At 39.2% G+C, this 12,081-nt stretch overlaps 2 protein-coding genes across 4 annotated transcripts in view; one reads left to right on the top strand and one right to left on the bottom strand.

The window, feature by feature from the left end:
- The window catches only part of cltca (clathrin, heavy chain a (Hc)), a 37,209-nt gene extending 29,394 nt beyond the window's left edge, over positions 1-7,815 (top strand). For 2 of the 3 annotated variants that reach the window (XM_029449052.1, XM_029449051.1), the window contains 8 exons: positions 196-468; positions 578-895; positions 1,209-1,340; positions 1,754-1,864; positions 1,966-2,136; positions 2,230-2,451; positions 5,402-5,477; positions 6,526-7,815. In XM_029449052.1, coding sequence (XP_029304912.1) covers positions 196-468; positions 578-895; positions 1,209-1,340; positions 1,754-1,864; positions 1,966-2,136; positions 2,230-2,451; positions 5,402-5,477; positions 6,526-6,659 — 1,437 coding nt within the window. In that variant the 3' untranslated portion in view covers positions 6,660-7,815. Of the gene's footprint in view, positions 1-195; positions 469-577; positions 896-1,208; positions 1,341-1,753; positions 1,865-1,965; positions 2,137-2,229; positions 2,452-2,992; positions 5,382-5,401; positions 5,478-6,525 lie in introns of those variants that run through there. The other variant, XM_029449053.1, reaches the window with a different exon arrangement.
- A 2,226-nt stretch (positions 7,816-10,041) lies between these two features.
- Positions 10,042-11,478, bottom strand: ptrh2 (peptidyl-tRNA hydrolase 2). The gene is made up of 2 exons (XM_029448226.1): positions 11,374-11,478; positions 10,042-10,692 (listed from the first exon to the last, which is right to left on the bottom strand). Exon 2 carries the CDS (start codon positions 10,680-10,682, stop codon positions 10,167-10,169), a length of 516 nt encoding a protein of 171 aa, XP_029304086.1. The 5' UTR covers positions 10,683-10,692; positions 11,374-11,478; the 3' UTR covers positions 10,042-10,166.
- Between the last annotated feature and the right edge of the window lie 603 nt (positions 11,479-12,081).

The raw sequence follows: 12,081 nt of genomic DNA, 5'->3' as shown, positions 1-12,081 counted from the left end.
AACTATTGAGTTACGCTGTACTTTATTCTAGACGTTAAGAATAAAGTACAGCGTAATCATCTCTTGTTTTTAAGATTATCAAACATTATTGTGCATTTTATTATTGTGTTTTATGTGTTTTTGTTAAGCACTTTGTAGCGCTGGTTTTGAGGAGTGCTTTACAAATAAACTTCCGTTATTTTTTCTGCTATGTAGGTTGGTGACCGCTGCTATGATGAGAAAATGTATGATGCTGCTAAGCTGCTCTACAACAACGTCTCCAACTTTGGTCGTCTGGCTTCAACTCTGGTGCACCTCGGGGAGTACCAGGCTGCTGTGGACGGCGCCCGAAAGGCCAACAGCACCCGCACCTGGAAAGAGGTGTGCTTCGCCTGCGTGGACGGAAAGGAGTTCCGACTTGCCCAGATGTGCGGTCTCCACATCGTGGTGCACGCTGACGAGCTGGAGGAGCTGATCAACTACTATCAAGTAAGATGGAGATGAAGGCTTTTTTAGTGTGTATGTTTGTTGTTTCAACTTGTCCTACATACATGTAGAAACACTTTTACCAAATCTTATCCTCCCTTTACTCTCTCAGGACCGCGGTTACTTTGAGGAGCTGATCACCATGCTGGAGGCCGCCCTGGGCCTTGAGCGCGCTCACATGGGGATGTTCACGGAGCTGGCCATCCTTTATTCCAAGTTCAAGCCCCAGAAGATGAGGGAGCATCTGGAGCTCTTCTGGTCCAGAGTTAACATCCCGAAGGTCCTGAGAGCAGCTGAGCAGGCTCACCTGTGGGCCGAGCTGGTCTTCCTCTACGACAAGTACGAGGAGTTCGACAACGCCATCATCACCATGATGAACCACCCAACAGATGCCTGGAAGGAGGGACAGTTCAAAGACATAATCACCAAGGTACAGTTTGAGTTGTTGTAGGATTATGTTTTTAAATATCATATGTTTTACTTTTTCATGAGGTATCCAACTGTCTGATTGTTTTTGGCTTTTATTCCTCATATTGCCTCAAATTTTGGTTTTCTGATTTCTGAATAAGAAATACTTCATTCATTGAAGTATCATAAAACACATTAGTGTTGCAAAATGCACTACATCCCTGCTGCAGTGTAAATGCCAATCAAGGAATAATAGTTTTGTTTCAGTTTAGCTTTAGGATAATAACCCTGATATTAACTATTGCTTTTATTGTTTCCCTCTGCACCCTGTATAGGTGGCCAACGTGGAGCTGTACTACAAAGCCACACAGTTCTATCTGGAGTTCAAGCCCTTGTTACTGAATGATTTGCTCATAGTGCTTTCCCCCAGACTGGACCACTCCCGTGCTGTCAACTTCTTCAGCAAGGTAACCTTTAATCTCTCATTATGATAGAGAAAGAGTACCGGTAACAGTCATACGATTTTGTTGACTAATAGATTTATTCATTTAATCGACGGATCTGTAAAACTGAGTTCCTCAAAGAATCACCACTTTCAATCTTGTGTTTAGCCGAAGTTATTAAGCACCTTGTATTGCACTATATAAATAAATATAATCAATTCACTTTGTACGTTTCATGAAAAAAAGTCATTAGCGTGAAAAAAGCAACAACAAAAAAATGCACATCAACTTTTAAAAAGGTTTGTCGACTAAAACAACCGATTAGCCGACTAATAGTAGATGGAAAAGATGAATTTCTGGAAATTCTGTTAAAAATTGTACTAAATGTGGATGGAAGCTTGGCTCGTGAGATGAAGAGTGTACATGTGTGTCCACAGGTGAAACAGCTGCCTCTGATCAAACCCTACCTGCGGTCAGTACAGAACCACAACAACAAATCAGTCAATGAAGCACTTAATAACCTCTTCATCACAGAGGAGGACTATCAGGTGAGGGAGAGTTTTGGACAGTGCTACCGTAATTTGTTAGTTGTTTTTATTTTGTAAGATTAATTCTTTGATTTAATATTCTCCCATCACACTCGCGTTAGGCACTGAGGACATCAATAGATGCCTACGACAACTTTGACAACATCACCCTGGCCCAGCGCTTGGAGAAGCACGAGCTGATTGAGTTCAGGAGAATCGCTGCTTACCTCTTCAAGGGCAACAACCGATGGAAACAGAGTGTGGAGCTCTGCAAGAAGGACAAGCTCTATAAGGTGGTTTTTACTTTCTCTGCGACGGTTTCTGATAAACTGCTGAAATTGGCTTAGAACACCCCTGAACCTGTCTGTGCTGCGTCTCCCCTGCAGGATGCCATGCAGTATGCGTCAGAGTCCAAGGACATCGAGCTGGCAGAGGAGCTGCTGTCCTGGTTCCTACAGGAGGACAAGAAAGAGTGCTTCGCAGCCTGCCTGTTCACCTGCTATGACCTGCTGCGACCCGACGTGGTGCTGGAGACCGCCTGGAGGCACAACATCATGGACTTTTCTATGCCATACTTCATTCAGGTCATGAGGGAGTATCTCAGCAAGGTGGGTCAGATCTTTTTCAGTTAAGTGAACTGATGAATAAAAAGGTTTTGGCGTAAATGAAGGCCATATAGCTGTGCAACACTGCTGTCAGAGGAGCAAATGTGAAGTTTAGTTTGTTTTATCCTGATTTAATGCAGGTTATCTTACGGGAGCATTATGATAAAGAGAAGACGAGTCAGCAATAGTGATGCTATTAATAAGCATAATAAGCATTAATTATTCAAACTACAACATTAATTAATTTATCATAATTCTTCTGGTTCTGTTTTTTTGGAGTTTTATTTCTGATTCATAAACCATCTATTTTTCATAGACAACATTTTTGCAAATAGTCAGAACATCTGGCATGTTGACCAATTTAAAATTCTTATAGTATTTAAACTATGAAGATACCATTGCTTCCCTTTTGACTTAAGTTACTGTAGAAAGTTTTAAATGAAAGACATACTCAGAATTATTTCTGACTGTCTGTTGTCAAATTGTTTTCCAGGTAAAAATATTTGTAATGATGTTCTTCTATGCTGCACCTCTTCTCTTCCAGGTTGATGCAGTTAAGGAACAGGTGAAAGCTAAATGCTCTGTTTTGATCTCAAAGTATTTAGCTCAGAAGACGGCGGCCTTCGAGTGTGCATGGTTTTAGCTGCACTCTCACTTTGACACAGTCACTGAGACATCTTTCAAGCTGACATTGAAGTTGTTTGGGAACTTTTTTAGATATGTAGTATAATAATAAAAAAGTTTGTCTGAGGAAAATCAACTGCTGCCATCTGCTGCCAGAACAGAGGATTGAAGATTTCTTATTGACATCAGACACAGCTTGACATCTGGCATTAACAAGCATGCAATATCAGTTATCAGAAGAAAAAAACCAAACGGGTGTGATTGTATAATAATTGACCTGATGGGCATCTGAGCTACGGTGCCTCTGTAAGGGAACAGAGTAAACCTCAACATGTTAATCTAGTCAGGAAACGCTTGCAAATCAAACTGGCTTCAGGATGGGATAGTAATGCATGTGGGTCGGAAACAAGTGGTCCGTTTTTAAGGACATATAGTACAAGAGAAAAACACACGCTGCCATCTCTGAGTGAGAAATGCTTGTAACCGAGCTAACTCGTAGATGATGACAACATAAGATGCATTGTTGTGCCAGTTGTGAGGGGACTGGTTTGCTTCTTTCCCCTGTTTAAAGAACTATGAACCAGCAGCAGACTGCAACAGAGATTATACCCAAAGTCCCAAATCAAATAAAACAATATACCCTGGGGAGTTTGTTGGAGAAAATGCACTACACACAGTATCTTTAATCATGTTAAATATCGGCTTTACCGTGAATTCATCATTTAGTTTGACACGGTGGAGAAGCTTCAACAAGTATAATACATTCTCTGCAACTTCACTCAAGAGTGCATTTTCCTCTAGGGCTGGGCGATATGGGTTATAAATAATATCTCAAAATGTTCCGGCTATGCCGTGATGTATGATATATCCCAACATTTTCTCATAGAGAACTATTTGGATGAAACTTTCCTGTCCAACTTATCTGTATTTAGAGGGAACACATGGGATGTTTTAGAGGGTTGGGGAGAATGTCCTGATATTGTCTGAGTGCCACTATGAGGTGGTCTATTACCATTTTGAAGTGAAATTGGTCTGAGGACACAGGAAGTTTCTCAATGAGAACCTGGTGTGGTGTACTTTTAAAGTCAGATGGGACTTTGGAAATATATTCTTATCAAGTTTGACTAATAGTTCACACAATTGAAATTGAAACTTTCTCCTAAATACTGATTGCAGGCAGTAGATTATTTTTATTTTCATTCATTTTATTATTTACTCATTTTGTGTTATTTATATATTATTTGTTTATTATGAAAGACAGACGGACTGACTTATTGAATGCATGAACGTGAAACTTCTGTCACGACTGGAAGTTTTATTGTGATGTCAGTTCTTACACGCGAGAGAAGCGAAACGTCAAAGTGAGTCTCGTACTGGTGGCTTAAAGAAATGATGCGGCAATTTGCTCTTAAAGTTTGCCATATTGTCATTTACTACATCCCACAAAGAACAAGCCGCAATACATTGAGTATATTGGATATATCGCCCACCCCTCATTTCCCCACAGATAACAGATATTCACACTGCACACTGTATGTTTGTGTTTGTGAACCAGCTGGTTAAAGGATTAAAGCATGCGTGAACACTTCTCTTGCTGATTCGTAACAGCAGGCTGCCGGTTGTGCCTGGCTTCCTGTAGAAAGCCTTGAGCTGTGGAGGGAGCGCCTGACCTGAGACTCACCATCTCCTCCCTCCCAAACTGCATCTCCGTGCTGCAGCCTCTTACTTACTGCCAGCGGTGTAACACTTGGAGCATGTTTCTGTTTACGGTGGAGCTTCAAACTTAATTTAAAGAGCTACGGTTTTTCTAAAGAGGCATGGAGAAACTGAATGATAAATGCATACATACAAGACGTGAAGTGCACTGCTGAGCAAGCCTCTACTTTAACTGTAAATATAACCTGCATCCAGGTGCTGCTGCTTCCCCCCGAGCACCAGTACATTTTGCTCCTTGCTGCATCTGACTTGCTGCCTGTTCTTTTTTTCTTCATGTATTTACATTATTGGCTGCTATTATTGTTACGGTCGGACAGGCCACCCTGACAGAACAGAGGAGTTTTTATTATTATTATTTACAGCACTGGTTCAATCGCCTAAAATACTTGTACCTGACAGTTGGGTTCTGTTTTGTCGTGCTACTGTGTGACCTCTGCTTGGCGTGGCGGACCACATGAACATCCTTTGTCAGAAATGTTGTCACAGATTAGTTAACAAATATATATATATATATATATGTAACTGTCGTTTGTTCTTTTACTTGTTTAGTATGTTTTTTACCCGTTAGGTGTTGTGGCTTTGCTCTAAATGCTATTCTTTCTTTGCTTCGCAGGTAGATAAACTAGAAACCTCAGAGTCTGTAAGGAAAGAAGAGGAGCAGGCAACAGAGACGCAACCCATCGTCTACGGTAACGGTCCTCGAATGACATCGGTGTCCATTTCACTGTGATCAAAAACAAAGGCAGCAGTCTTCCTTCCATATTAGAAATTATTAAAGCCCCTGGAAACTTGTCTTCTGCTCTATAAAATTAAATATTTAGGGCCAAATTGGCAACAATTGTACTCTAAAACAAATGTTTGCTAAATCCTGAAAGGTGCGTGGAAGTATGTGACAAACATTCCTGCTTCAAACAGTGAAAGCAGAAATGCAGAAATGACTCGTGTGAAATAACCTGAAGTGAAATTGTGAGTTTGCTTAGGGTCCTGCCCGTCATAGTAAGAAGTTGATTGAGAACATTTAGAAGCCTTAAACAAAATTCAGTTTCATAAATGTAATATCAAATAATAAAATAGTGTTATAATTGAGGTGGCGGTGTTTTACAATTAGTTTTTCGTGCGTTCCTCATGATGGTTGATATCAGCTGCTTTTAGTTCCACAGCTGAAAAGGAAACTACGTGTTTCACCACTTTTCTCATGCACTGGTCTATTTTGGGCTTTTTTGTTTCCACAACATGTTTTCTTTAGACTAGTGGAAAGAAAAGATCCAAAATATACATTTAGGTGTTTATTTGACTAACTTTGTCTAGATTTCTCCTAAATTCACCAACAGTTGTCATTAGATAACGCCTCAATTAATATTAACATTTAATATTTAAACACATTTAAAAAAAAAACTTGTAATACAAAATCTAATTGTCCTAAAGTAAGTTATCAACTAGGGAAGTTTTTATGTGATATCTGAGGTTTTTTTTTGTTTTTTTACCCCATTTACGAAATGTATGGAATTTCACAATACAGATCTTTAAAGGCCATTTTCTCAAAATGAGTTTCTCATACCAAACTTTCAGTTAAAATATTTATCCTATTCACCTGTAGTGTCTCGTCAATACAAGATGAACAAACCAATGAGGACGCACTGTGACCAAATCATTAAAGTTTTACATCAGAACTGCAGAATTGAAATAAGACGGACCAGTTCCATGTTTGAAACCTTTTTGTGTGTGCGTTTCTTGCAGGCACACCCCAGCTGATGCTGACAGCGGGCCCCAGCGTACCTGTGGTCCCTCAGCAACCTTACGGCTACGGCTACCAGGCGCCTGCAGGATACAGTCAGCCACCAGCTCAGCCAGGCTTTGGCTACGGCATGTAAAGACCCCACCCTCTTCTCTCCACATGCAGGCTGGAGCAACCATCCATCCATCTCCCTCAGTCCTTCACCAGACCATTAGTCTCTCTCTGCCCTCTACAGGGAGCGGGGGATAATACAGACAACCCTTTATTCTGTTTTTCTTTCTTTCCTTTGTTTTGTCATGAAGGACTCAGTTTTATTTCTGTTGTCAAAGAAAAAGATTGAATCACAAAGATTAATTTTCTCACATTCCGTATTGACTAGATTAATTTTTCTTTTGTCTATTTTATTTGAATGGGAAATGGTTTATGTACAATGGGGGGGCTTGTGGGAAGAGCTAGTCCTCTTCTCAGTTAAAAAAAAATGGTCTGTTGTGAAGCATCTGATTTGCACTCTGTAGTGAAAAGAAATTAATGTAGAACCTCTTCCTTTTGATGTGTGTGAGCAGCTTCTTCTGTCCGACTGTAAAATGCATTTAATTATTGTATATTCAGACACAAAAAAATGCTACTATGTTCTTCTATATTTGAACATGAGACCGCCGCTTCCATGACCACAATCCTGAAACACTACGTCGTACCAGGCACGTCCCCACACATACATATGACGGGGCTGAAAACCCAAGTGAGTGTTTTACATATGATTTACAGGAAAGTTAGATTCTTTCCAGCAAAGCCTATGCAGGACTCTCCTCACAAATTAGCATTCGGACGACATTTCCATGTGCTTCAAGCTCTAACGTGGGACCATTCCACCTCAGGAGGGACTGCAGACCTGTTTGTGTTTGACTAACATGCCCCCTCTTCATTCACGGTGTGTTTCTGCTGGATATCGGTTTAGGTCACTGCTATTGAGTGTGTGCAGGAGAGATTTTTCAAACTTTATTCTCCTCATGTCCTGTCTAGGGTTGCCTTTGAACCTTTTCAGTTGACCCGCTCATCCAATTCAGAAACAATATCACAGGACTTGTGGTAATTTGAAGTTTTTATCAAAGGCTTGCGTGTATACAAGAAATCAATCATTAACTCCTTTGAACTTATATTCTTATCTAAATTACCTTTAGATTTAAATTGTGCACTTACGATACTTGATTGTGCATAATCAGGATCATAATGAATGAAACAGCGGTTTTGTTTTCCACTTAAAAATAAAGGCTTCTTGTTTGTCAAGAACAGTTTGATTGTGTCTTACATTATGTGCTGTCTTATGCGGGGGAAGAATGCAATAAAGATACGGGTCACATTTAACTTCCAGCCAATGACATGATGCCCATAAAATGGAGGTGGTGTCATGGTTCTGATAGGAATGTTAAGTCAGTACTGAGATAATCAGCTGTAAGGTGTATGAAGAGATGCTGTAGTTTATAGTCCAATGTAATATTGTACAAAAGCCTCATTCACCAATCTTCCTATGTAAAAAAAAAAAAAAAAAAAGTATGTTCTTGTGAAAAGATTCTTGACTAGTTCAGAAATCCTCATAAAAGAGCAGGACGATGTGCACAAGCTGACATTAAGTAAACGGCAAACAAATTTCTGAAGTGGAGGTACTGCTATAGGAAGTAAACGCCAAACAAGCTTCATGTTCAGTAACGTCAGTAATGGATGTAATTCACAACTGTAGGCTTGAAGAAAATGTATAAACAATAATTTTTTCACAAATATGTCAGCACTCGAATGTGCATAAAATGTGCTTTCGAGAGTGCCCAGATTCTGGTCTCCCCTAAGAACAACTCCCAAAATAAGAAAATTTGTCTCGTCAAAAGTGCCCAAGTGGGTTTTAATTTAATTCAATTTAATTTTAATTAACAGTTGGTGAATGAGGCCCAAAGTAATTACTCTCCTGGAATAGTGCCTTCTGCTTTTCCATTGGCTGACTTTGCAGAGTTGCCGGTCAAAGGGGAACTCTGCCAAATTGTACCGAAACAGGAAAAACTAATTTCTGATTTGGTAAAGGCTTCAGTTGAAGTGAATGTCTGATCTCAGACTGGAGCTAATATGACGGTGCCTTAAAACCACTTAGTTATCACAGTTCAGTAGTGAATCTGCAGTGCATGTGAAGCTTATGTCTTATGATTCAGCTGGATGTCATACTGTGGTGTAACATTGGATTTTAACTTGTTCCTCTCACTTTGTCTACCATGTGTAATGTATACTATCTCAATGTGCTCAGATCAGTTCAGCACCAGTGTAGACTCATTTAATGCATAGATGTAGTACTAGCACCCTCTGGTGGTACAAATCAGAGGGTGCTGGGAGTAAAGCAGGTTAGTGGAAAGTCAAATCTGATGCGAGTTACTTCCAGACATTTACATATACAAATGTATGATACAATTAATCTCTTAACAGCTGGAAGATTTGAATTTACTTTCAAAAGATTAAAGTTGATGCATACAATAAGAACATGGATATAATGGGTTTAGATGGAGGCATTCATTCCTACTTTTGATTATCTAGAACAAAGTATTTGAGGTAGGGGTGTAATGTCAAGTCTTATCACGATACGATTTTGATTAAATTCCGGGTCCTGCAATCAATGAGAAGATATTGTATGCCCATTTAACAGTTACTTTTGTATTAACAAACTAAAATATGATTTGATTTTATTACAGGGCTATTCTTCCAGACTTTTTAATAGAAAGAATAACCATAGACCTGATATTAACCAAGAAGTGCCACAATTCTCATCTTTAAGCACTTTGAATGTTTAGAAAGGAGGATGTGCTTGGATAGAAATGGCCACACTGATTCAAATCTGGGTCAACGTTTAGTTACACCCCTAATTTCAGGACTAATGCAGCGTTTAAGATTTTTCATCATTTTATAGCAAAATCCAATTCCCATCCAGTCAAATTACAATATTGATATCACATTGATGTAACCAGCTCTACTGCTGCACTGCAAAATAATATAAAATCAGATTGTTCATGGCAGTGAAAGATGGAGGAAAGATTTGTCTTATTAAAAGAACATCCTTTTGGGACCATACTCATTTCCAGCAGGAAAAGCACAGGTGTACGCAATAACATTTCATTTCTACTTGCATATTCTAAAGGCCCTGCTATATTGCGTAACATTTCACTGCAATAGCTTACTCGGACACTTAATGGAACCAAGCCATCGTTAATGTTTTCTGTAACACTTGTGCTTTTCCTGCTATGACAAGTGAGAATGTATGCACTGAAAACGATATATTTTTATTGTGCTAGGATTCTGATTTTTTTGACGTTTCCTCTCAGCATCATGTCTTCAGACACAGGCCTCCAGACTGGTGTTTTTGTCACTGTCACAGAAGTATTGCAGTAATACATATTAAGCCTTTGCTACTGCTATTCAAGAGTCAACTAATGTGATTAATTAATGTGATGTGGATTCATACTCAACTGCACCAAAAAAACAAGTTAACATGTAATTGAGTCAATTGTTCTTTTATAAAAAATATAAACTCATGGTAGCTCAACTTAGTTTACATTGCAAATAGTTTAAACAACAAGGACATTGTATGCAAGTCCTACAGATGTAAGCTGGAACTCTAGTAGAGCTTCAAGTCTCCTGTGACTTTGTCGATGAGATCAGCTGGGCCTGGCCCAACACCCAGCACCGTGCGTGATCCGGGCGCAATTTGTGTCCTTCCTGCATCCTGAATCAGGCTGACTGGAAGCCCCACTTCTTTGGCATGACTCAACAGTTCAATCAGTTTGTCCTCATCAGGGGCCTTCACCACCACCTTGGGCTGTCCACAGTACTCCCACTGTTTGAGAAGCTCAGGGTTCCTGCGCTGAACTTGTTTGTAAGCAGATACAGCAGCATGGGAGCACTGGGCAGCCACCTTCCCTTTACCCATCTTCAGGTCATTTCGGACCACTAGTATCATCTTGAACTCGCCTCCTTCTCCCATCACGCTTGCTTCACCAGAGCCGTTCCCCATCGCTGCCACCAGGCTTTTGGATGTTGGACCCAAGCGAGCTCGAAGTTGCCAACCGAAGAGGAGCCCACAGCCCAGTCCTGCTACTACACCCAGGCCCAATGGACCATATAGCATGTCCATATTGTTGAACCTGCAAAAATGACGGCGCAAATTTATGTCACAGCTACACCTACAACATACATAAAAAGGCAGCTTTTTTTTTTTAATAAAGTGTATTCTTGATATTGGAAGCAGCAGTTGACAAAAGATTCAGCAGAAGATCAAATCACATTTCTTCCCCAGGAAATGGAGCACTTAAAAGACTGCACGTTGGCTTCAAAATTGAGATTGAAATTAACGGCTGAACGGCTACCAATTGTTAATTTTTTAAGTTATTTGCCCAATTTTATGTTTGAATTGAGATTTGATCTAACTTTAACATAACCGTTTAACGTTGAACAAAAATAGCATCAAGTACATTACGCATATCGTATAGTAGCTACAGAATATAGTCGTTTTTTGAACATCTAACTAAAAATAATAACTCTAGATAGAGATTTAGTTCAGTTTGTAATTACATGATTGATATCAAATTTGACCAAATGGTATGCTTCTTATAAACTAGCGACAACTTCGTGGGCTAACAAGCTAACGCTAGCTAACTAACTTTATATGTTGAGCTGGCCTTGCTAACATTAGCTTCATGGCTAGAAGCAAGACCGCTTATTCTCCAAAAACACAATAAATATCACTGCGAACAAATACACTTATGTTCATACATGCCATGACCCCATAGTGCCAACACATTGATTATACGGTTTACATTTCATACCTGCACTTTTGTTCAACGTGCTAGCAGCAGTGTGAATCTTCATCTACTTTTATTACGGTCTCTTGGTGATGACGTCACCGCACCACGACTTTTCAAAAATAGAAAATCATATTGATGTTCCTAGATTTATGTGTACTCTTTTTATAAATGGTTGTAATAATAATAATAACAATAATAATAAGTTGTATTGGTATAGCACCTTTCATACAAGAATTGCAGCCCAAAGTGCTTCACAGCAAAAACATACAATTAGTACAAGAATAGACAGAATAAGAGCATTTATAGTACAATAATCACACTGTAGATGTAAATGAGTCTGAAGTACCATTATAAAAATAGCAGATAAAATAGCAGATAAAATAGCAGATAAAATAGTCTAAAATAGAAGAATTAAAATAATATAATATATCAGAATTAAAATTGTATAAAAATAGCAGAATTAAAATAGCAGATAAAATAGCAGAATTAAAATAGTATAAAATAACATTGGAATTCATGCCTAGTTTCGCTATATGTGCCGTACTTAATGACCCCACTGCCGGGAAATCACATTCATCACACCATTCTTGTAAATGTGTTAAACTGTCAGAGCCATATTTTGAAAGCATGAGATCAACAATGCGCCCCTGTGGCCCTTCAACTGGTTTACTCCCCTCGGTTAAAGCCAGTTTTTCTCCAATACATATTTATCTGAGAAACTTTCCCGTG

Source organism: Cottoperca gobio, chromosome 14, assembly GCF_900634415.1.
Source record: "Cottoperca gobio chromosome 14, fCotGob3.1, whole genome shotgun sequence".
Taxonomy (NCBI): Eukaryota; Metazoa; Chordata; class Actinopteri; order Perciformes; family Bovichtidae; genus Cottoperca; species Cottoperca gobio.
Note: the sequence above shows the minus strand (reverse complement) of the source record. Positions and strands in the feature narration are given on the sequence as shown.